The sequence below is a fragment of the Macaca mulatta genome, chromosome 6 (assembly GCF_049350105.2).
Source record: "Macaca mulatta isolate MMU2019108-1 chromosome 6, T2T-MMU8v2.0, whole genome shotgun sequence".
NCBI classification, from domain to species: domain Eukaryota; kingdom Metazoa; phylum Chordata; class Mammalia; order Primates; family Cercopithecidae; genus Macaca; species Macaca mulatta.
Window position 1 is genome coordinate 58443002 of NC_133411.1, and position 23131 is coordinate 58466132.

The 23131-nt window shown below is 34.3% G+C and overlaps 1 protein-coding gene across 5 annotated transcripts in view; it reads left to right on the forward strand.

Annotated features, from left to right (window-relative positions):
* PARP8 (poly(ADP-ribose) polymerase family member 8) overlaps window positions 1-23131 on the forward strand; it is a 189998-nt gene that overhangs the window by 121053 nt on the left and 45814 nt on the right. For all 5 annotated transcript variants that reach the window (XM_001093952.5, XM_015140064.3, XM_078004416.1 and 2 more), the window contains 7 exons: window positions 1067-1127; window positions 1557-1647; window positions 11359-11425; window positions 17061-17186; window positions 17712-18276; window positions 19847-19897; window positions 20003-20098. In XM_001093952.5, coding sequence (XP_001093952.1) covers window positions 1067-1127; window positions 1557-1647; window positions 11359-11425; window positions 17061-17186; window positions 17712-18276; window positions 19847-19897; window positions 20003-20098 — 1057 coding nt within the window. The remainder of the gene's footprint in view (window positions 1-1066; window positions 1128-1556; window positions 1648-11358; window positions 11426-17060; window positions 17187-17711; window positions 18277-19846; window positions 19898-20002; window positions 20099-23131) is intronic.

A 23131-nucleotide genomic window follows, 5' to 3' on the forward strand; every position in this document is an offset into this window, starting at 1 on the left:
ACCTCACAAGGCTGTGATGAAGACCTAATGAGATCATCCATTAGTGCTTGACCTGGTTTTGAACACAAAGTACTAGTTTCTTGAATAGTAACTAAAATACATGTATTCAAGTCTCAGCTCTGCTATAGAGTGATGATGGATAAGTTACTTTAGTACTCTGGGCCTCAATTTATGCATCTATAAAGTGGAGATGGCAGTAGTGCCTTAGGTGTTTTGTGAGTACTGTATTAAATTATCACATGTATGTAAGATCTTTAGAACAATTTCTGGCACATCAGTGCTGAGTAAATATTGGTCATTAACTTTTATCATTTAGGTTATTTCTGTGGTTTTTATCTCTCACTATGTATAGCATTTGTAACTTCAAAGTTTTATAAGAATATAAAAAATACAGACATGTATATATGGAGAATATTAAAACTTGTTTTTATATTCTTTCATTTGCTTAAGAAGTATGCTGGTTCATGGCAGTACCTGCACTGTAAAAAAGTTGGTCTTCATAATTCCTTCCTGTAGAATACACTACAGTTACTTTTTTTTTTAAAAAAATATCAGACTCTTAGAGCTGCCCATCAAAACACTGACATTTAAGTGGCAGAACACTTAGATTGGCTTCTGAACCACTGATGCCTAACTAGAAGGAAAAATTATGGGCGCATTATTGTGTGTCTTCCCCACACTCCTTCCTCATGTCATAAACTCCTTTCTTGTCTTCAGAAGCAGCTCCTTATCCTCAGAGAGTGTAGTGAAAACAAAGCAGTCATATGGAAAGATTGACTAATTTGCCACAGAAAACGGAATATTTAAAACTATGAACCAAGCAACTCTTGATTTTATGTATGCATGTGCATGTACAAGACAATAGAAAGATAGCTATGTGGTATAAACAGAAAAATGACAGTCCAACTAGATTACTAGTTATTTCATATCTACAGTTAGATGTGAGCTATTTGTCAAAATCAAGGATGAGAATTAGTGATTTAAAATTTTAAATAAAATAACCTAACACACACCATCTTTTAAGCATCATTAAAATGAAAAAAATAATGTTAATTTTTGCTTTCAGGGAATATGGAGCCATTGATGATGTAGATATTGATCTGCATATCGATGTTAGCTTTCTTGATGTAAGTATCAATTTTATGTAATATGAATGGTGCATTTAAAATACATTTATTTTATTTTGGGGGAAATTTAATTTTTAGTTGTCTTATAATACTATTAGTTACATATTGACTGTTAAGGTGCTTTGTGAAGAATTGATGTGATTGTCAAAGAAGCAGAGATTTTATAAACATATATATTTGCAATGTTTTTTCTAATGTTATCTGAAATTTATGGGCTTTTGTAATACTTTGTTATATTTTAAGTGTTCATTTTTAGTTCTCACACATAGAAGGCCAATATTTTCACGCAACAGTGGGTTTTGAGATAACTTATAGGCCTTCATGTTATATGCATTTTGCGAACACAAATTTTAAAAGTTTGTGTGTGTTTTTTTTTTCATTTTGAACTCTAAAAAACGATTAATTCATCTTTTAAATATATTTGTGCAGGAGGAGATTGCTGTGGCTTGGGAAGTAATTCGAACAGAACCTATAATTGTTCGACTACACTGTTCACTTACGCAGTATTTAAATGGCCCAGGTTAGTTTTATTTCTTTCTTTATTATTTTTAATATTAATTAGCTGTGCACTATGCCTTAAGCAAAATGCGTGTTCATTTGTCAGTTCTGAGCAAAAGTGCTAAATATCTTGATAATGGTATTTAAAGAAGCTTGCATTCTAAGAAAGATGGTTTATTGCCAATATAACTTATGGAAACAGAAACATGACATTTCTTTTTATAGATTTTATTTCTTTATTTCTTTTTATAGATTTTCAGAAACTGACAAGTTTCTGAGACACAAACATTTAAAAAACGCAAAGGAGTACTTTGCATGTAGTAGAAACTCAGTAAATATATATATTTTGGGTTTTCCTTAGATACAATTATTTCTCTCTCTGATTCTGAGATTTAATTTTAATGCAATATATTTCTGTCTTTGAAAATGGAGATTATAATAGTGTATTTGTTTGCTGAATCTTTGAGGGACAATGTTGCTATTATATTTCACCTCATAGCTGTTTACAACAAAGGACCCTATCATAAGTCTTGCCAAAATTTACTTGGTAAAATGTTTTTTCCTACCTTCTACCACACATACACACACACACACACACACACACACACACACGCATACATGCACACACACACAATTGTATCTACTTATATTGTTCCAGTTATCTACTGCTACATTAAAAAAGAAATCCCAAAACTTAGTGGCTTAAAAAAACTTACCTCTCACTATTCTTTGGGCACTTCTTGCTTGCAGTCTCCCATGATTTGCAGTCATATGTGGGTGGGGCTGGGGCCGAATCAAGGCCTCACTGAGTTGGATACACATGATGTTGGACGTCCAAATGGCTAGCAGTTGATGCAGGTGTCATCTCAGGACTCAATTGAGGCTTTTGGCTAGAGTACCTGTCTGACACATAGCTTCTTCATGTGGTTTGGGTTTCTTGTACCATGGGGACTGGGATGCAAATGCAAGTGTTGCAAGAGACAGGATGTAGAAGCAACCAGGAAAAGACATAGTGAGTCTTTGATTGTATTCTGTTGATCACAGCAGTTGAAGAGCCCACCCAGAATCAAGGGACAGGAACATAGACAGCACCTTGTGAAATCATGGGCATCTTTAATCTGCCACACAAGTTACTATGATGTCTGCATGTTTTTCCTTTAGGCATATCAGGGAATATACATCTACTGTTTGTTGTCACATAGGAAACATACTTGTTCTTTCAGATTTATAAAATACAGGAAAAATCTTTCATTTTTAAAGTTAGTCACTTGTTTTCTGTCTTTGCATAATACATTCTATTCAAATTAATCAATGCATAATATAAATTACATATTCTAACTGATTTAATGCTGGACAAGAAAAAATAAGTGTTTAAAATATTTTTATTCTGATAATTTCAGATATATAAATATGTAAAGAAAAGTAATTTCTCATAATTCTTGTAATAAGAAAGCTAAATGGCTTGGTGTTGTTTCTGTTTTCTATGTGTATATGATTTATTTTTATAAAGTTGACAAATAATTTTATAAATAGCTGTGCACCTTGATGTTAAGTCATGAGACTGTCCTCAAGTCATTAAATCCGCCATAAGGGAATGATTTGTAATATATGAAGAATATTTCAGCCCATAGTTGTATGTGTTCTTGTTCCTTCCCCACATATTCTGCCATATGGCTAACTTTTTTCTTATTTTAGTGATTTGAAATGTCATTTGATTTTATTTTAATGGTGGTTAAAAGAAAAGGAAATCCTTATGTCTGAACTTTATTTAGGGTTAGGAATGAAATTGGGCTGGTTAATCTCTACTCACCCAAACCCCATCTGTGTGAGATGATACTGAAGCATGCTTTTATGTAATCTTACCTCTGATACTTATTTTTTGATATAATCTTGAATGTAAGGGAGATATTTTCCTTCACAATATCTCTTTAAAGATTTTTTACATTTGCATGGTTTTGTAAATATTTTAACACTCATTTTAACTCATGGTTAGATTATTTTAATGTTCAGTACAATTCCTTTAGTGTCACAACTCATCTGCTCTTTCTTTCATCTATATTGGTTGATTTATATATTTAACAATTTGGAAACCAAGGAAACCTGAGGATTATGTTTTCTTTTTTCATACCTGAGAATGACTTTCTGTTTTGTGAATGAGACAAACTTGTCCAAGTAAAATTAGTGAGGTCATGATAGTTCTCCTCCTACAAAAAGCAAAAATGCTTTAGAAACTTCTCATTTTGTGCCTGAAGTATTTTAACTCTTTTTATTTGCAAGAAGTCCGTTTTGATTTGTTTGTGTTTTGTTGTGTACTTTTTGGACTGCTTTTCTTCTTCTCCTTGATGCTAGTTTTTCTGTATTTATTTTTGCATGGTGTACCTGACTGAGTCTTAATTCACCTCAAGTGCATTTTATGTAATTATTTATTATTCCTTCTTTACCTGCTAATCCCAATATCCTGATTGGATCTAACTCTTTTGTCCTCCATGTTTTTCATTTCTCTAATTCTTTCATCCTTCATATCTGAAAACTTTATATGTTCTTTCCAATCTGTCTTCTGCTCCACTGAATGAATTGTTTTCATGATTTCATCTTAAATTTAATGTTCCCATTGTATTTTTAATTTGGCCATATTCTTTACTGATTCCATATTATTCCTCCTTTATCACCAGTCGCTTTCATTTTATTTGTTTAGTGTCATTTTGAGTTTTGTTGTGAATATCAATCAGTAATTGTCAAAGGTTTATCATTTTATTCCTATAGATGGAGTTTTGTTTTCCTCAATATTATATACAAGCAAGAGTTGAAATGTTCTTCTTTTGGAAATTAGTGTGATGTGTGAACAATTTCTTCCATTAATAAGAGGAAAGAAAGAGAATTCCATACTGACCCTACTTTGGAGTTGGCAGCTCTGAGATCTGCCCGCTGGAGGGGAGGGCTGTGAGCTCTGCTAGTACCCCCACACTGTTCCCCTGGGTCCCCTTTCCCAGCTCTTGCTCCCATCCCCATTTCTGCACCCTTGGCTGCTAACAACTCCACTTGAGACCCTCAGTAGCTTGTCCTTGGACATAAAAGCTTTCTCTTTCCTGGGGAGTGCAGGTAAGTACTTGGCAGTTTTTTTATCTTCCCTTCACTCTTGTGAGGTGTCACTAGTGTGAGGGTACAGTGGCCTAGCTACTCTGTTTCAAGTCTGTACAAAGATGGGGTGGAAACTAGAACTTTCCCTGGATTTGTACCCTTGCTTGGCTTTTTCTTTTCCTATCTAGCCCCTTCTCGCTTGTTCTTATTGTTTCCTCCTGAGAACAATTCCGAGTACATTATTTGTCCCTTGTCTGCACTCAAGGTCTGCTTCTGAGAGAACTAAGGACGATGGGTCCAGGGTCACAAAAAAGGTAGCATCTGCAGAGGGAGGAAGCCCTGCTAGACCAATCTAGAGTGTCTTCTCTGCCTTAGGGTTCATTTGCTCCCTGTTCTGAGAGGTGTCAGCGGTGGTTGACTTTTTTTATAGCATCTGTCTCTTTCATAGAATGGAGAGTTTCGCATCCATCCTGTAGGGCCCCTTAGGATTGGTTCCATCTGCTCTGTGCAAAATTTGCTGGGCATTTCTCACATGGGGATGGCATTACTCCAAGTTTCTGGTCTTTTTTACTGGTTTTCTCCTATTTCTATTAGGCACTGGTTATGACTGTGTTTGTGCAAAAGTATTCACTCACATTACCATCTTACTAGTAAACTCCCCAAGATAGTTTTTTCTTATTGAAAATTTGAGGAAAATATGATTGAAACTGTGCAGTAATATATAATATATGGATAGAACTGGAGACAGTGTTACTAAAAAGGAACTTTTAACTTATTATTCCAGGAGAATAATTAGGTTTTATCCTAACTTATGATTAGGATTATTGCTAGGAAATAAAAAAGTGAGAAAATATTTATGAAGAGTGTTTGTGCTATGCCCATAATGCCTCTGCCTGTCACAGAATACCATTATTTCAGTTTCCATCTGTAAATAAGTTATCACCTTATTAAGGTTAAGCAGATGAACTTTCCAATTTCAGTATCCCATTTTATGGTGTGTTGCCTGAGACCACTCCCAATATCTGATACTACATCTGTTAGAATCCAATCAGAAAACAAACCACTCTAGTATCTCAGGTAAAAAAATTAAACCTAAAGAGTTAGTTAAACCAGTGGCTAAAAACTTGGGAAGAAAAGCAGGATGGTGAAGCCCATCAGAGAGTGGTAGGAGGAGACCACTAAGGAAGATGACAGCAAGAGATCACTACAGTCCCTTGGGGCTGGGGTGACACTGGAAAAGGGAAGGTATGCAACAGAATCCAAATATCAGGGAAATCTTACAGGTTCTAGAACCATGTCAGGAGTTGCTCTGTAGGAGTTACGGCCACAGAAATAGGACATGTCTGGTAAAGAGCTGCAACCATGGAGAAGATATGACAACTGCTAAAAAATGCCCACACAAGACAGGAGAGGAGAAGGAAAGAGAGATGAGGGAATAGGAGGGAAGAGAGAGAAGAGAGAAGGGGAGAAGGAGAAGGGAGATTGGGTAGAAGGGAGGAGAGAAAAAGAAAGGAAATAGTACCTTGATTCTCTTTCTCTGTCTCTTCCTCAAGTCCAAACAGAGCTTCCATTAGTCAAACCTAACCAGAAGGTAGTTGGCAAGGGACCATGGAAATGCAGCCTAAAGGTGGAAGAATGAGGAATGGACTTGAGAGCAAACAAAACACAATGGCCTATATGTATATCCTTGTCAAATGCATAATGCTGTTAGACATTTTTAAATTTACATAAATGCTATTGTGCTATAGATTTTATTCTCTTAACCACTTAGCAACAGAATTCCTGGCCCTGTTGCTCTGGGTACACTAATATATACTATAGTATAGATCCACTACAATTTACATATTTACTTTGTTAGTGATGGCCACCTACATTATGGTCAGATCCCTGATGCCATAATCAGTGCTGCAAAGAGTGTCCTTAAATAACTTATTTTATGGACTTTATGACAGTTAACTTATGAACAGTGGAATTTTTATGGGTTGGTCTAATCTGAGCTGAGAGCACATACTCATTATCATTTCAATTGCGTGGCTCTACTTACTCATCAGAATTTCTCCAAATACTGTTAACCATATAGAATTTTCCTTCTCTATGTTGCTTTGTCAAACCTTTATTTTTCTAATGTGTTTCCTGTCTTTGAATTTTATTATTGTTTATCTTACAGATCCCTTTAGTATGTTAACTGTTGATAACTAGTGGCTTCAATTCATGCAAAAGTCTTTTACAGTGATATTTATGAAAAGTTGGTATTTGATATTTTTTATGAAAACTTTTTGAAATAACAAAATTCAGCGATTTAAAAATTCAGTGATTTAAAAAGAATGTTTCCAATGTGTCTTTGGAAGGTATCAGCATTTATAGTAAAATGGACTTACAAGAAATGTATGGCTAATTCAAGATCTAGACTGACCTACTTAACAGTTCTTTTTGAAAAGGATTTATTCCTACATTTTGGAAATGTATAAATAACAGTTATTTAAACATCAAGATTTGGCTACAGCTAATCTGACAATATATCTGTGAGAGAACGGGAATGATATGAATTGAAGACATCTACCTCCTTATCCACTTTGAAACTAAAGATAAGGATTATTTGTATTATATATGGGGAAATATACTTTAAATAAAGATATGATATAATTTATCACTCTTATGATAATGTATATTTTCTGGAATTGCTGATATAGAGATGCAGTTTTTCATCACAAGGACAAAGCTGTTTTTAGTTGAAAATGATAAACAACTAACAATACTTTAAAATGATTTCTGTGCATATCATCTCATTATTGGTACCTCTGTTCTTGCATGATCAGTGCATTAGAATAATTTCCACATATCTTGGGCAGCCCTCACTTCCCAACTGCAGTTATATGAGAGATAAGAGAACATTGAATAACTTTGACCTTTTTTAAAAACATGAAAATATGTCACTAGTACTTTCTGTCAAGTTCTTTTCTTATAAAAGAACATTTATTTGTAGTTTCTAGTTTTATGTATCGGTACAGTTCTGGGGATTTTTGTTGTTGTTGTTTGTTTGTTTGCTTGTTTTGCTTAGATCACTAATTTTAGCTATGTTTATTCCTGAGTACTTATTTGGATAATTAGACTTTTATAGTTCATTTTATTTTCTAACTTATTATTGATTATCAAGAAAGTATTAATTTTTTAAATGTTGTTAAAAATGAACTTAAAATGTTTTTAAATTTACAGAAAAATTGCAGCTAGTACAGAGGTCCTATACACTCCAACCTCTGTTTCTCTGTTTATTAACATATTTCATTAATACACTGAATATAATTAATTACATTTATTTTATTAGTAATATGTGTTTTAGGACTTGAATTTTGGAATATTTTATGAATTCCAAATTATGAATTTTGGAAATTTTAGAATTTTATGAACTCTTTTAGTATATTCCAAAATTATAGTTCATTTAGATTTTGTGCTATTAATTGAGTCAATGTTTGAAATTTATATTTTTCTAGAAAAATTATTTTGATAAATGTTAACACTTGTTTTCTAGTCATGCATAGTATGATTAAGTTTTGGTCTTTGTATTATCAATTTATAAGAATAATTTGTATGTTCTGGATAAACATTTATATCTAGTATTATATAACCCTTCTTTCTTTCTACGTATATATCATACCCAGTTTTCTTCAGTAAAGGCATTAGTTCTAGTGCATTTTGGATTTTTCTACATTTTTGTAGGTAGATGTCTTTTGTTTCTCTGCCCTCATCTTCCCACTTTTTCTGTCTGCCTCTGAAGAGATTGTAGCTTCTTCAGTCTTCTTAGAGAAAATACAGTGCTTTCTCATTTAATTCCACTGAGGTTTTCAAGATGTTAGAATGTTTTTATGCACTTTTGAATTTTGAAAGCCTTGGGTTTGGGTTAAGTGGGATTGGAGTGATGTTTACTCTATACCTTACTCTCTGTACAAAGATTAAGGAGTTCTCAGGAAACGAACTAATTTTTTGGTGGTACAAACACCCAATTTCCTTGATTGATGGAGCATTTGTGTCCCAAAGTAGTGGCCAACAGGGGATACCATTTGGCTTACAGTACAGAGCATGTGTGATCTGAGAAGGTCCTATGAGCAACACAGTCTTTGCTCTAATTATCTGCTGCCCCAACTGTTGCTATGAATGGCACTATCTAAGCTCCCATATGTCATCTTTTCATTTGCACACTAGTTTCTGTTCCCTTTCACCTAATTGGGACACCATCCCAGCAATTCAGTTCTCCTCCTCCCTCCTGTACTATTTATTTCTCTTTTTCTCCTAGAAGACTCACATAAGCATATATTTCTCTTGTCTTAAAACAAAAACAAAAACAAAAACAACCTCTTGATCTCAAATGCCTCTTCAGTTGGGACCCTAATACTCTGCTTCTTTTGACTGTTAATTTCCTTGATTACAGTTGTCTCTATTAGCTTACTTCATTTTCCTTTTTCTTTTCTCTCTTTGAATCCACTCAAGTCAGATTTTAGTCCCATCATTTCTCAAACACTGCTTTTGTCAATGTCATCAGTAACTTCATTCTTGCCAAATGACTCATAACCTATTTTGAGTTATCATCTTAATTGATTTAGCAGTATTTCATAACAGTTGTTTACCTCCTCTTTAAAAATCTTTTTTTTTTCTTTTTTTTCTTTTTTTTTTTTTTTTTTCCGGATAGAGTCTTGCTCTGTTACCCAGGCTGTAGTACAGTGGCATTATCACAGCTACTGCAGGCAGCCTCAACCTCCCAGGCTCAGGTGATCCTCCCACCTCAGCCTCCTAAGTAGCTGGGACTACAGGCATATGCCACCATGCCTATTTTTTTCTTTTTTTTTTTAAATAGAGATGGAGTCTCCCTAGGTTTCCAAGACTGGTCTTGAACTCCTAGGCTCAAACAATCCACCTGCCCGAGCCTCCCAAAGTATTGGGGTTACAGGCATGAGCCACCGTGCCTGGCCTGAAAAACTTATTTGAATTTGTGTCCAGGTAGCAGCACTCTGGAATCTTCCATCCTCTTGGCCATTCCTCCCCAGCCTTCTTTGCTGAGCTGGGCTCGGGGCCTAATCCTCAGACTTTCTCTTTCCTCTACCTACACTCACTGAGTGGTTTCTCATCCAGCCTCATGCCTTTAAATAAATATATATACACACACACACATACACACACACACACACACACACACACACACACACTCTGACTGTTCCAAATTTATATCTTTAGTACATGCCTCTCACCTTAATGCCTAAATGCTGGGCTTCTCCAATTGCCTTAACATTTCCATTTTAGTATCAAATAAGCATCTCAAATTTAAAGTATTTGGTCAAATAACTAGTCTTATCTGCCTTTCCAAACCTGTTTCTCCTACAGTCTTTCACATTGTAGGAATTGGTAAATTTCATCCCTCTGGTTGCTCAGGCCATAATCTTTGGATTCATCCTTAACTCCTCTTCTTTTTTTCACACCTCAAATCCAGTCCACCAGCAAAATCTGTCCACTCTCCTAGAAGTATGAATCCGAAATGTTCATCACCTCCACAGACCCAAGTTCTATATATCTTGCCTCACTTGTTGCAATAAGTTCCTGACTGATTTTCCTATTTTTCCCTTTGCTCTTTGACCAATTGATCCTGCACAGCTCCACCATGCTCCTTCCCTGCTCTCATCTCCTGACATGAGACCTTGTTCAGTTCTCTCGCCACACTGTTCTCCAGCTGTTCCTGGAATATTTCAGCATATTTTCTCTTCAGGGTCTTTGCCCTTGTTCTTGGGTCTGGCTGGGACATTTTCTTCCTGCTTGTTCTTATCTAACATTTAAACCTGAGCCCACATAGCCTGCAGCCCATATGTTTTTCCCCATCTTTATTTTCTCCAGAGCCTTTATTGCCATCTAGCATTGTATCTTTTTTTCTGTTTTTCATCTTCCTCCTCCCAGTGGATTTCCGACTTCATGGACGCAGGGATATTCGTGTGTGTTTTTACTCTTTCATCTGAAATGACTGGAGTGATGAGTGCAAGAAATACTCTTTAAACCAGTGAATAATGAAAAATAAGTGACTTTTTTGAGAGAAGTTATTAATTAACATAGTTACTGATTTAAAGAAATATATGTATATATGTATTTTTATATATTTAGTTACCGATTAAAAAATATATATATTTAAACATATATAAACGTATATTTTAACATATTTAAACATATATTATTAAACATATGTAAATATATATATTTTAATGAATTTAAATATATATATACACCTGGTAAAAGTATGAATTACGTGAAAAGGAAATCTCTTGTGCCTTCTTATCTCCCGTTGTTTTATTCTAAAAATGATGTGTGTAGATGCAAACATGTTGTCTTTCTTCCACTTAAAAAGTAATGCACTAACTGTCCTACATGTGGCCAGTTCAGCTGTTGCTTACTTTGGAGATCATTCTTTCTTACATTTACATATATTATACATTAATATATAATGACCATTAATGATCTCCTGTGTGGATATAGCATAAATAGCATTGTTTAGGACTGTATGTGCACTGCTTTTAAGTGTGTCTATGTATATGCACATATATAATGCAGTTTCAGCCTTTTCCTGGCTGATGGTTGAGTTTCAGTTTCAAGTCAATACGTGACTGTGATCCTTTTTCCTTTCTAGTGCCCACTGTTGATGTCTTTCAGATTTCCACAAAAGAGCGATTTGGATTGGGACATCAGCTGAAAAAGTAAGTTTGCTAAAGTGCAAAAAAATAAATTTCTGCTAAAGAGAACCGAGTTCTCATTTTGTTCATGAAAACAAACAAATAAACAAACAAAAACCTTCTATTCAGTAAGAACTTTTTGAAGCAAGTCCCTCAAGAGAGGAAATCATCCTGATGCTAAAAGCTGCATTGATAATTTATTAGCAGGCCTCACTTTTCACCTGGGCCAGGGTCCTTCTATTGCCATCCCAGATCCACTTTCTTTCCTCCAGCACCCTGCACTCTACCTGGGGAGGCTGACCTGTGTAGACATAGGCTCTGAGTCCCTAACATGACCAGTGGAGGGAGGAAGGAGAGTAAGATGGAAGTACTTACTGCCCTGGTTTCCTCCCTAGGAGGTCATCCTGAGCTGACCAGTCCTTCCACTGAAGCCTGCTGCTCTGCTCCAGGCTGCAGCGTGTACATGACTTTCTTTCTTACTGGGCTCTATTGAGGGCTCTCACTGCTCATTCCTTGGGGCCCAGAGGTGGGCAGCCACTGGCCCTGGACTCCTGCACTATGCCTACTTCCCATTCCTACCGCTTTGAAACGTTCGTTTTTTAAATAAATACTTTATTTCCTGTTTGGATCTTGATTTTGTTTTCTGATCTTTAAGTCTATTTTATATAAAAATGTATTTTTAAAAAACAGAAAAAGAAAACGCTGATAGAGCCAGGATACAATGGCACCAGAAAAAAAAAAAAAAAAGAAAATTGCATCTTAGAAGTAAATAGAGAACACTGATAAATTACAGACGCAAGAATTGACTCTCAAATTTTTCTAAAATCAGATGATCACTGATGTGATCTGAGACACAGACCTTTGGGACCCATTGGCCTGTGTTTTGGTATGCATCCAGAGGGCTTGTTGTGGTTTTCCCTGAAGAAAATAATGATGCCATCCACATGGTCTCCTTCGCCAACCTTCCACACAGAGGGAATACAGCTTTCTCTTTAGACATAGTGTCTAGGTGGGCCTTGATTTCATAAGAAGACATAAAGCCACCCAATTTGAACTGAATTTTAAAATTTAGGCACGTACCTCAGTTTGCCATGGTCAGAATATAAACAATAAATTCTCTACTTAATATCAGCTTTAAGAATTTGTGTTTATGGAGAATTCCTAGAGGATTATTTATTCTTCCAAATCTGCAAATTTAGCTTAAATGTAAATTTGTCAAGAAAGACCATTAGATAACTGTATACTTAAAGCCTGGTTTAGGCCTTTCATAGTGATGCAGTCTATATGATCACTTTTATTTTAATGGATTTAAATTTGAAATCATATGTGGGCTTCTACTGAGCAATATTCTAAGAAAAACCTATTGAAACTATATTTGATATATGAAATAGGGGACTTACTGAGATCATTTTGCCTGATGTAGGAAGCCACATATATGATATCTAGGATTTTGTATGTATTACAGAGCTCTAGAATTTTCTGAAATTTTTATGACTTAAATTGAGGCAGCACTACTCAAATGTGAGTTGTGTGCCTACCACATTTGAAAGGAAAAAACATTCTTACAAATTCCCAATGTTGAGTTCAAAGATATACAAATATAAAATTAGATAATAAACCCTTAATGTTTAGAATTCTGCATCTTTAAAATTAAATTCAATTTACAATATGTGTTTAGCATATTATGTAACGTAGTGTTCTCTTATAAGGACTCACAGGATAAATTTTCTCAGTTTTCCATTCTAGGATTAGGTATGCTTTCCCAGAGCACTTGGTTGTGTTTTTTTGATTGGATTTTGTTTCCTGCATTGTGCCCATATCCTGCATGTCTTGGAGATGAGCATGGAGCCTGCCTCCATGATGAGCATGGATGGCGTTATCCAAGTTGAGCACCATTTCACCTTGACACATTTTTTTATTCTATTATTTTTTTCCTCACTCAATTTGCTCCCTTGTTTTTATACTCTTCTACTTTGTGTACTTTTATAAGCCACTTACAAACTTTTTTTTTTTAAGTAGCATGGAGCTGATCAAAGTAAGATAAGAATTACAAAAGCACACAAGTCTAGGAATAAATAGCCTTCTACCCTTAATGGCTTCTGGGTACATTATATAGGCTCAGCAAAAAAAATTGTATATATAATCCCAACTCTGAGAAATTAAAGAAAGCTATGTGCCTTTTTCACTGTTTAAGTACCTAGTAACATATATAACCTATTTAATTAATATCCCTATCCAAGTGATTAATGTTTTTAAAGAGTTACTTGCTTTTAGGGATAAATATTAGCTATGTGGAAAGTTTGTTAATATAGATTAGATTTTTTTTTTTTATGATCCTTGAGAAATTTTGGTCTGATATGTTTGTTTCCCTAATTATAAATAATTAGATTTGGCTATGATCCTTAAGGTCACTGCCAGCCTAAAATCCCATAATTTTAACAATCTAATTTCATCCTCACAATACTTTATAAAAAGAAACTCAATATAAAGAGGTTATTTTCTTAGAAACATCAGCAAGTTAGGAAGGCAGATTTAGAATCTAGGCTCCTTGTTATCAGTTGGTTTTCAGTAAATAAAAGACACTCTTATTTACTGAATAACTTTTTCACAGGAAAATTTTTTTCTAGTGGTTTCAGACAGCAGAATAATCTTATCAACAATAGCAACAGCAAATGCTCATGCAGTACTTATTATGTGTCATGCACTATTCTAAGTGTTTAACATATAATAAGACATTTAATCTTTACAACAACTCTATGAAATAGGTCTTGTTACTCTCATATTTCCTAGATAATGAAACTGAAGCCCAGAGAGGTTGAGCAGCTTGCTCATGGTCACACAGCAAGAAAGTGATAGAGCCAGAATTTGACTCTAAACCAGTACTTATGACCCGTAAACTAATCTGCTTCTCATATAATCCTGGATATTCCTTTGCTTGAGATAAGATGTGGAATTTATGTTTGGCATTGAATGAATATTGAGAGAATGTGAAGTCAAAATAGCCTAAAAGAAAAAATATTCATGTATTTTCTCATGGCTGACCTGACACAGATATCACAGATATAGTGATTGGTCTTATATAGGGTATCCTATCATTCAAAGGCTCAGCATATCACAGACAATGGAAATAATCTTCGATTTTTGTATGACTTTATGTTGAGTCTGCACTGATCAAACCTTAGTTGTGTTTAAGGGGGGAAAATATTACAGATCTTCAGTTTTCCCTTAAATATATTTGCAACGTAAAATTAGGTATAAATTTTTCATATGTAGAGTTCCCTACATTTGTAAAACGAAATTCAATTTACAACTTAAGTGCAAATCAAAATAAAATACTTGAAATTCAAAGTAATACTATTAATTTGGTTTATGATATTATTTTGCTAAAGCTATTTCACCATCACAATTCGAATATAATACTGGCTGCTCTAGTGCATAGTTTTTTTTTAAATTAACATGTAAAACAGTATGATGTCATCCCTATGTACGTGCTTTTTCCACTGCCCTGGAACCTTTTTTCACATAGTTGGCCATGACATCATCTGCTCTTGACTTGATGCAAATGTATACTTTACTTTGAAAATTTTCACTTTTTTCCCCTACAATCAGCCAATCACTGGCAATGGTAGTAGTTCCTTTTGGTGCTGCCAGCACAATAGTAAACACAAACTCAAATGTAAATACTGAAGTCCCTTCATGGTTCTCTATTATAAGGAGGTGGTTGTTATACCAAATGTGCTCATATGTATACTCCAGATTACCCCTGAAATTAAACACAACATTGAACGTCTTTTAGAAAACACTTAATTTCTTTTGCATCCAAGAACAACTAGGTACCTGGGTATTCAAGTTTAAGAATTATTGATTTTAGATGTTGAATCACACTTTGAATCCTAATGTAATATAAAAGTGGGAAACTTTTTAGCCATTTTGACCTGTTTGGTTTTTTGTTCCACTTAGCTTATCAAGATTAGGCAAGCACTTGCCATCTTTCTTAGAGAATGGTGCATAGGAGTAACAATTTTCTATGGGAAGAAAATCTAACTCTGCTTAATACAAAGGGTTGTGTCAATGGAAATTTCAAATTAGGTACAGGGAGAAATGATGATCTTATTATTACATTTAAATCCTGCTGAAATTTTGGGTAAAAAAAAATTCAAACATGAATAAAATGTTTCTTGTGCTGACTGAGCGAATTTACTGTGAATTTGGAATCATGGCATCAGTTATTGCAGTGTTATTCCCCTTTTCTCACCACTTCCACTGCTAAAAGGACCCCAAAATAATTCAATATGTAACTGTTTATTCTTCTGAACTTACCAAAACTAGCAGAAAAAAACCTAACTGATATACTTTCTGGCCATCTGAGTTAGTTTGTTAAGACCTGAAGGATCCTGAGAACTTAGTAACTGGCGTTGTGCTAAGAGTCACGTCTGTCCCATTTGAATAACACGTGTTATACGTATCAAAACCCATTTGATAATATACGTACTACTGCTCTGTCACTTGCATCTGTGCTAACTTGGGCAGATTTCATTCTCTTATTTGTGAAATGTGTGGAATAACAGCTACTTGCTGGGGGTACTGTGAAAATTAGAGGGAAAAATGTGCCTGTAACATTTCTGTTTTACTCCGTGACATATTGTAAGTCGTAAACAAATATTGGGATCATTTTCCTGATCCCAAAGCAATGTGTTAGAAATAACTGAAAAGAGCATAAAAAACAGGCAATCCTGAAGTTATTTTTGAAGAAAAAAAGTTTAATTTATTGCATGCTTGATGTTTAATTGTAAAATTTCATGTCTACTTAAGTATTAGTGTTGAGGGCCACTGCCGTGTGGAAAATGGAGATATACAGAAGCCATCCAAGCCTGGGACCTTTCCCAGATAAGAACAGTGTGTCCAAGTCCACAGTTGACGTTCTGGAATTCTTTACTATAAAGCACTGATGGAGTGATTTTGACATAGAAAATATCGAGATTAGGAGTTACCAACATCCTGCCTTCTGATATTAACTAAACAAATTTAAGGATACCCAGTTTTGAAAATTTAGTATAGTATATTCAAAGGTAAATGGGCTGTGTTGAAGATATAATTTGCTGACCACATATTTCTACATAGAGCAAGTTCTGCATGTTTTCTTTTTATGTATGACTTTATAGCTTTACTTTCCTTTTCATGAAGAAGATATTGAAGCAAGTCAAGTAAAAAGAAAATGGCTTTACTTCTATCTTAATACATAGCATTATAATTAGTAACAAATATTTTCTTAAAAATTGAATTTCTAGCACCAAAAATTTAGATTTTTTTGCCACCTCAGCTCAAGTTGTTGATCCTGAAGGCCGTCTTTATAATTCTCTTTATATCTTTATTGTTCTGTCGTTTGAATTATATCCTAGTAATATTATAATTTAATTATTTAAATAAATAGCAATCATTATCATTTACTGTGATATAACTAGTCACAGTTAAGTTCTGGGAATTTGTTATATGATGCTTTCCTATGGATGAAAAATCTTGTATGATTCTAAATTAGCATCTCACTGATTTCCGTGTGCTTGCTTTTATTTGATAAATGCATTTTCTACATAATAAATACAGTAACATTAATTGAAATTGCCCTGGAGTGGTGATAACAGAATTACCTTTGGATTGACAGAATCATGCAGACATTTGTTACACAGCAGTGGAAACAGAGCAAAGAAAAATCCAATTGCCTGCACAATAAAAAGTTGTCAGAGAAGAAAGTGAAGTCTCCCCTGCATTTATTTTCTACTTTGCGCAGGTTGGTAACAGGCAACTTCGTCATTGTCTTACTAAATGCTGTGTGTGTGATGCAGTTCATACTTACAGCATTCTTTCTATAGTTTTGGCATCTGTTTATTTTCTTTATAACCTCTAAGAAAAGACTGAGTTAGATGCATTCCATCAAAAACATATTCATTTCTCTGTTTAGAGTTTTTATTAATATTTATTTAACATTGGTTACGTTTGCTAAAATTACATTCTTTGCTTTTTAATCACCTAGAGTTTTTCCTACCAAAATTAGTTTCATTATAGGGCTTTGGGATAGATAGGAGGGAAACAAAATCTTAGAACCTTTTTTTTTGCTTTTCAGGAAAAATGGGATTCAAGTCCTGTGATCATTCTGCACATACCTTTGATTTCAGTTTTGACTGGGTAGGCTATATTAAAATGAGGTGGTAGAATATTTGTAGCACAGTCAAGTTGAGTTTGAGAATGACAAGCTTTCTTCATGGTCTGCCATACCTGTGATTTGCCCTGTATTAATTGTTGTTCAATTTTGAAGGTCGCCAAGTTATCCTCCGCCTGGTTGTGGTAAAAGCAAATCAAAACTGAAATCTGAGCAGGACGGAATCTCTAAAACGCATAAGCTGCTGCGGAGGACTTGTTCCAGCACAGTGAAGACTGATGATGTGTGCTCCACAAAGTCACACAGGACCTTTGGCCGCTCCCTGTCCAGCGATCCCAGGGCTGAGCAGGCTATGACAACAATTAAATCGCACAAACTTTTGAACCGTCCCTGCCCTGCAGCTGTTAAGTCAGAGGAATGCCTCACTCTAAAGTCGCATAAACTATTGACTCGATCTTGTTCTGGAGATCCGCGATGTGAGCACAACACAAACTTGAAGCCCCACAAACTGTTAAGCAGGTCTTACTCTAGTAATCTCAGAATGGAAGAATTGTATGGACTGAAAAATCACAAGTTGCTCAGCAAGTCCTACTCCAGTGCCCCCAAGTCATCTAAAACTGAGCTTTTCAAGGAACCCAACGCAGAGGGCAGGAGGCTCTCTCTTACCTCAGGGCTTATTGGTATCCTAACACCGTCTTCATCTTCATCTTCTCAGCCTGCTGTGCGTAAATATTTTCATCTTGAGTTCTTAAATGTTAGCTAAGGTGCAGTCGAATTTTTTTTTTTTCTTATAAGATCTGGTGGAAAAAGAAGCAAAACTTTGTTTTAATTTACCATTTTTAAATATCTTTTTGGATATTGTTTTGCATACCATACATTTGCAACTGGCACTGAAATGTCACCTTTGGTTCTGAAAAAAAATAAATGTAGCTACCCATTTGAAGTCCAGTTCAAATTCTTGTCATAATAACAAATGCTACTGAAAACAGAAGGAAATGCATTGGATTCACAAAGCCCTTACTTATTAAACAAGCATATAATTTTAATGTTTCATTAAGTATGTGTATCTAATCTCTGGTCTTCTCACATGAGTGGTGGAGGACCACATTTTTCTTGTGGTTAAATTAAGAGTAATTCCCTTTCAATTACATATAAGAGAACTTTGCCCATGCATGTTGTTACCTGTGGAGAGGGGCAGCATTTATCGCTTTATCCCAGAGCTTCACTTAAAGTTGTTTCTAGTGTCCCTTTTATACTGAAGTCACTTTATGCTGGAGCTGTTTTGGGGGGACATGGGACCAGGAGATTACTTTAATAATTTAAGTCCTTTTGATGGTATTTATCAAGAATAACGCTTACACAAAATTTATCACTAGCATAATTGGCATGATAGCCAATTTCATGCTAATGATAAATTCATAGACCTGTCTTATGTATATTATTAACATATTCAAAACAGTTGATGAAAAGTTTTGTTTCCTTTTGCTAAATATATATGTGTGTATGTTGGGGGTGTGTGTTTAACTCTAACCATTAATGTGTATACACACTCAGCAAGAGATGAAATTGAAAAAAATAAAGGCTTTTAGGAAAGTAAGGTTATTCTTATATAGGTTTATTTCCAAAATTAAATTGTAAACTATACTGTATATTTATTTTATGAAAAGTTGAATATGTTGTCAGTTTCACATGAGCATCCTAGAAGCCCATTCCTACTCAAGGATAAGTTTTAAGGACATAGAGCAAATAATGTAGAACAGTTACACAGTGGAATGTTTCCCATGTCAGCTTCATCCAAGAAAGATCATTTCAGACATTCTGTAAAAGAAAATGCCTTAATGACTTCCAATATGGCTAAGCATAATACATAGTTTTCTGTTATGACACTTTCAGTAGCTGTCTAATATTTCTTTGGAGGAATAATTGTATCTAATTGTAAAATAAGACTGATGTTCCCTAATGAAGAGTATGAGCATTTGCTGATTAGTAACAGAAGAAATGAGTTTTTGTGATCATGTAAAGATGCCAGTCATTTTTGCTAGAAGATCAGCAACTAAGAATGCTATTCATTTACTGTAGGCAAAAATTGCATTAGTAATGGTAGAAAAGGGTATTTATTATAGAGTGAACAAAAAGGTTTTTAATTTTGATGTCATCATCAGTGACTCAATTCATTTTTCATGTGCTCTTAGATCACTTTTGTATTCACTGTTGCAAAGAGTAAAAGACTGTAATTTATACATTTTTAAATTAAAGAAATTATTATTGTTTTCTTACTTTGCTTTTTATAGCCAAATGGTGCAAAATGCATTCCAGTACGAGACCGCGGCTTCCTCGTGCAGGTATGAGCCAAAACTCTATCCACTGTAGAAATATTTTAATTCCTACTGGGTTTTAAAATCATTTATGAACTTGTCTTAATTATTTTTCCTTACTGTTTTATTCAGACAATTGAGTTTGCTGAACAGCGGATCCCTGTATTAAATGAATACTGTGTGGTATGTGATGAGCCACATGTGTTTCAAAATGGCCCTATGCTTAGGGTAAGTTCTTGCTGATAGAATGTTAGTGTTGGTTTAGAATACAGAAATACAGAAAAGGTTCGAAATATAAAAATAAGTAAATAAATGCAATTTAAAGCAAATACTCTTTATTGAGCAAATTATTTACATATAATTTTGACAAAATGAATTAGTATTACTTCTAAAGTAGCCTGTGAAAGAGCAGTTAGTTTGATATTAGGAAAATGTTTCTTACTATATTTTTTACATATGTTTATCTAACAGCTATTTATCCATCTATACCTATATCAGCATTAAGCATCATAAATTGTGGAATTTTGAAGAACCAGTGTTTACAAGGTTATATGACAAGGATGCTTAGGCAGTGTCCCTTCAAAACTCCACAATTTAAGATGCTGAATATAAGAGAGGAGAGTCTTGGTCCTATACATGTTAAAAGAGGTACACAGTAGTAGAGAGAGGATCAGAATAAAGATTTCCAAAAATGCTAACATCCTGACACATTTGGGACATTATCATGGGAGTATGAAAATAAGAATCGGTGTATACATGCATTTTGGGGAGAACTATTCAATTTTAAAATGATTTTTTTTGCAATTTTTATTGCAAAAATTTAACACATAAATCACTACTTAAAGTACACAATTCAGTGTTTTTTCATATATTCACAATATTATATAACCATTACCACTATTTAATTCCAGAAAATGGAATTTCCATTACCCCCAAAAGAAATATCCTGTTAGCAGTCACTCCCAATTTCCGCCTCCTATCATCCCCTGGCAATTATGAACCTGTTTTCTGTTTCTATGGATTTGGCCATTCTGGATATTTGATATGAATGGAATTGTATAATATGTGGCCTTTTGTTTCTGACTTCTTTCACTTATAATGTTTTCACGGCTCATCTATATAGCGTGTGTCAGTACTTTTATTTCTTTTTATGGCAGAATAATATACATTTTATGGATATACCACATTTGTTTATCCATTCATCAGTTGATGGAACTGCTAGAACATATGTTAACTCTGTTTAACTTTCTGAGGAACCACCAAACCTGTTTTAACAGTTGCTGCATAATTTTACATTTCCATTGGCAATGTATGATAGTTACAGTCTCTATATATCTTCCCCATGTATTATTCTCTATTTATTATTATTTTTTAAATTACAGCCATGCTAGTATGTGTGAAGTGGTTTCTTATTGTGGTTTTCTTATGCACTTCCCTAATGACAAACTAAAAGATGCTAAAATATTTTGATTTTCTGCTAAAAAGATTTTGAGCCTCTTTTCATGTGCTTATTGGCCATTTGTGTATCTTTTGAGAAATGCCTATTTAAACCCTTTTCATATTTTTAAATTGGATTATTTGTATTCTTATGAGTTGTTAGAGTTCTTTATGTATTCTGAATATTTTATCCTTACCACATATATGATTTGCAATTATTTTCTCCTATTTTGTGGTTTGTCATTTCATTTTTTAATAGTAATCTTTGACACACACAAGTTTTTAATTTTTATGAAGTCTTGTTTATCAATTTTTTCTTTTGTTACTTGTGTTTTTGATGTTGTATCTAAAAATGAATTGCTTAATTCAAAATCACACAGTGCACTTATGTTTCCCTCTAAGAATTTCATGATTTATGTCTTATATTTAAGTCACAATATTTTTTGAGTTAATTTTTGTATATGGTGTTAAGTTGGGGTCCAAAGTCATTCTTTTGCATGTAGATACCCAGTTGTCTCAGGACCGTTCTTTGAAAAGACTATTTTTTCTCTACTGAATGATCTTGGCACCCTTGTTGAAAATTATGTGACTATAGATGTTTTGGTTTATTTCTGGACCCTCAAGTCTTTTTCCACTGATCTGTATGTCTGTCCTTAGGCCAGTACCACATTGTCTTGATTAATGTTGCTTTATAGTAAGTTTGAAGTCAAGAGGCACAAATCCTCTTTGTTTTTGTTTTATAAGATTACGTTGACTGTTTGGGGTCTCTTGCATTTCTCTGTCTATGGTTCATTTATCCATTTCTGCAAAAAGGCAGTTGGAATTTTGATAGGGTTGCACTGGAATTGTAAATCAGTTTGAAGACTATTGCCATTGGCTGTAGACTGACTGTGTTCCCCCCAAAATTTATATATTGAAATCCTAACTCCCATGTGATGGTGTTAGGAGATGGGTTGTTTGGAAGGCGATTAGGTCATGAGGGTGGTGCCCTCATGAACAGGAATAATGCCTTTATAATAGAGCACAGAGAGCTCTCTCACTCCTCTACCATGAAAGGACACAGCAAGAAGATTAATTTGTGGCCTTACTGTCACTCTGGTCTGTGAATCAGCAGATGGGCCCTCATCAGGCACTGAATCTCCTGACATCTTTATCTTCCCAGCCTTCAAAACTATGAGTAATAAATATTTGTTGTTATAAGCCACTCAGCCTATGGTATTCAATTACAGCAGCCGGAATAGACCAAGACATCATCTTAACAATATTAACCTTTCCAATTTGTGTTCACCAGATTGTTTTATTTATTTAGGCTTTTAAAATTTTATTTCAATGCTATTTTGTAGTTTTCAGTATTCAAGTCTTACATTATCTTGGATAAGTATATTTTTAAGCATTTTACTATTTTTGAAGTTACTGTAAATTAAGTTGTTTTATTCCATTTTCAGAACGTTATTTGCTATTATATAGAAATAGAAGTTATTTTTGCATGTTAATCTTTTCTCCTGCAACATTGCTGAACTTATTTATTAGTTCTATTAAGTTATTTTTGGATTCTTTGTTTCTCTATATAAAATTATGTCTCTTGCAAATAGAGTTTCACTTTTTCCTTTTTAATCAGGATGCCTTTTATTACTTTTCCTTACCTAATGTGCTTGACTAGAACCTTCAATACAAGACTGATTAGAAGTGGCAAGAAAAGAAATTTTTATCTTGTGATTTAGGGGGAAAATGTTCAGCCTTTCACTGTTAGTTGGGGATTTTTCATAGATACCACTTACCAGGTTGAGAAAAATCCCTTTCTAGTCCTAGTTGTTAGGTGGTTTT